The following is a 2,684-nucleotide window of genomic DNA, read 5'->3' on the forward strand; positions in this document are numbered from 1 at the left end:
GTGAATTGTGGTAATTTATTTCTAATTCCTATAGGCTATAGTTTCTGTTAGTGAAAAAAAAAAAGATATTTAATGTCGAGCAATCAAAGGGGCAGAGGAGTCTGTCTTTTTTATACAGAGGTCATGCATCATAATGCCCTTCAGTGACATGATATCAATCATGGTTCTTTCTGCGGGCAGAACCTGGTAGAGTTGCTCTGTTTTCATTGGAGTGGAGCTTCTTCCTGAGAACTTCGTCATGACATCATCGTCATCTGATTCCCGAACAGCTGCAGGAATCCAGTTGCGTTGGAGTGGACGATGGACATTGCATGTGTGCGCAGCTCTCCAGACCTCCTGCGCTCGAATATTGAAGATTCCTGTGTGGCCGGATTCAATCTTGAGTTGTTAGTGTGCTCGTCTTTTTATAATCCATCTTCCAGAGTGATCTGAGGAACCAGGAACAGACCTTTCCGAGTGAGAGAGAGAGTTTAAGAGTCGCGCGTGGCATCTGTTTGTTTAGAACCAGTCTCGCGTCTCCAGCTTGTGGATTATGACCCTGGACACTGATTTAATGGATGACCTCTTTGTCGACGTGGTTGGAGAAGGTGGCAAGGAGTCTGGAGACGAACATCTTTCGACCTCCTCTCTTTCTGCATCCGACCAGGTGCATAACAAGGGGGATAAGGACCACGTCTCCTCTTCCATATGTCCCTCAAGTTCGAGCAAAAGCCCTTCGGTGAAACCGCCCTATTCCTACATCGCTTTGATCACCATGGCGATCCTCCAGAGCCCAAAGAAGCGTCTCACCCTCAGCGAGATATGCGACTTCATCAGCCACCGGTTCGTGTACTACCGAGAGAAGTTCCCAGCCTGGCAGAACTCCATCCGACACAATCTCTCCCTAAACGACTGCTTCGTGAAAATGCCACGCGAGCCGGGTAATCCCGGGAAAGGGAATTACTGGACTCTGGATCCCAATTCATCGGATATGTTTGAGAACGGAAGTTTCCTGAGGAGGAGGAAGCGGTTTAAACGGCAGCACTTCAAATTTGGGGTGTTCAGAGATCAAGCGCTGCAGCCGAGCGCTTTCCCGAACCTCAGCTACGGCGCGTATGGGCTCAGCGCGTCCTGCACGCACTTAGTACCGGGTCTGGATATCTACCCGTTTGGCTTCCATCAACCCATCGGGGTTCCACCTGTTGGCGGCATTTTACCGGCTCTATCCACGCTTTTCTCGAGGAACTCTGTCGCAGCCAAGTCTTTCCCGCAGTCCCAAACAGTGGCCATCGAGCCTGTCTCCCCTGGCCTCGCCTGCGCATTGCCCCCGTCTTCAGCACTGTTTAATCCAGTGGGCTTCCCTCGGGTCCTCAATTTTCAGTACGAGTACCAGAAGCTACAAAATGTTCACAGCCACGTGGATTTGTCCACTAAACACAGACACCTGGCTAGTGTCAATGACTAATTCAGCGCATATTTGGACACGAAAATGTAGGCCTATTTTTTTTTCTCAGGAATAACTTCATTTATCCAGAGCATCGCGTCGAATGTTTGCGAACATTTTAACGAACTTTTGAGTTTATTTTCTGTCAGGAAACCATTCAGTGAATGTATTTCTGCTACATGCTGAAAATGATTATTGATGCATGTTATTTTGTTGGAATGATTAAATATCGAATGATTCAACTAGCCTATTTAAATGACGAATTTCCTTTTCGCGCTTTGACGGAAATAAAACTGACATTTTTAAATGCACAATAAACGTCGTGATTCTTTATTTATTAAATTTGCCAAGGACAATGTTTCTTTTTTATAAGCTCCAACAAGAAAACGTCATATGTGTCTTTTTTTTCCCTCCTGATTAAAAGAAATTGTGATTTACTTGCCAAATTTATGCTGTAAATCCTGCAGGGCCATTTTTCACTATTTTGCAGACGCAGGGTCAAACAATTAAATAAGCAACCACCCCCCAAAAAAGGTAAGATCAGGTAAGAAATCGATTGATAACGTTTTGAATTTTTATTATGAATAATCTCATTCTCAGTAATATGAATTATCATTCATAAAATAGGCAATCTGTTATATTAATTCTGAGACGCATAGGCATAAATTTAAACACGCATTGTTTGTCAGAAATAAAACCAGGGCTTAGAAAGTGACAATGCCCCACTTATTTAAAAATTTGAGGGTAAAGTGCCCTTAGTGCTTTCCTTTCAGTTTCGATACATAAAAATGATAATCAGGCCTTAAATATATAACAACATAATTATCAAAAGTGAATAATAGGAATTATTTAAAAGGGAAAAGTGAAGATGTTAAAATTAATTTGGGTTTGTATTATTTATTAGAGGGTTTTTGCTATGGTATATTTTGCATTATATAACACCTCCTGTATTTAATTTTGTAACATCCATAATTATTTATATTTAGAATCTATTTCAATGAACTGATTTAATTTAGCGTTTGAAATAAATGGATGGCATGCTGTTTTCTATGGTTAAAACGATGACCTCATAGACGTAAAATTTCTCTGAAAATCATCTACAGGGGGAAATTTTGACATTTCTGACCGACCACAGATACTGCATACTAAATGAATGTTCATTTATAGCCTATCTCCATCATAAATAATCTAAAGAAGTTTAACACGTGTCCTCTCGTGTCGGTTTATTTGTTTAAGCTTGTTAAACGGAAATAATCAACCA

General features: G+C 41.4%; 1 protein-coding gene across 1 annotated transcript; it reads left to right on the forward strand.

The window, feature by feature from the left end:
* Window positions 1-291: 291 nt before the first annotated feature.
* On the forward strand, window positions 292-1,728 carry foxd7 (forkhead box D7). The gene has a single exon (XM_084116501.1). It carries the CDS (start codon window positions 533-535, stop codon window positions 1,442-1,444), a length of 912 nt encoding a protein of 303 aa, XP_083972627.1. The 5' UTR covers window positions 292-532; the 3' UTR covers window positions 1,445-1,728.
* The last annotated feature ends 956 nt before the right edge of the window (window positions 1,729-2,684 follow it).

The sequence above is a fragment of the Abramis brama genome (assembly GCF_963993115.1).
Source record: "Abramis brama genome assembly, chromosome: 1".
NCBI lineage: Eukaryota > Metazoa > Chordata > Actinopteri > Cypriniformes > Leuciscidae > Abramis > Abramis brama.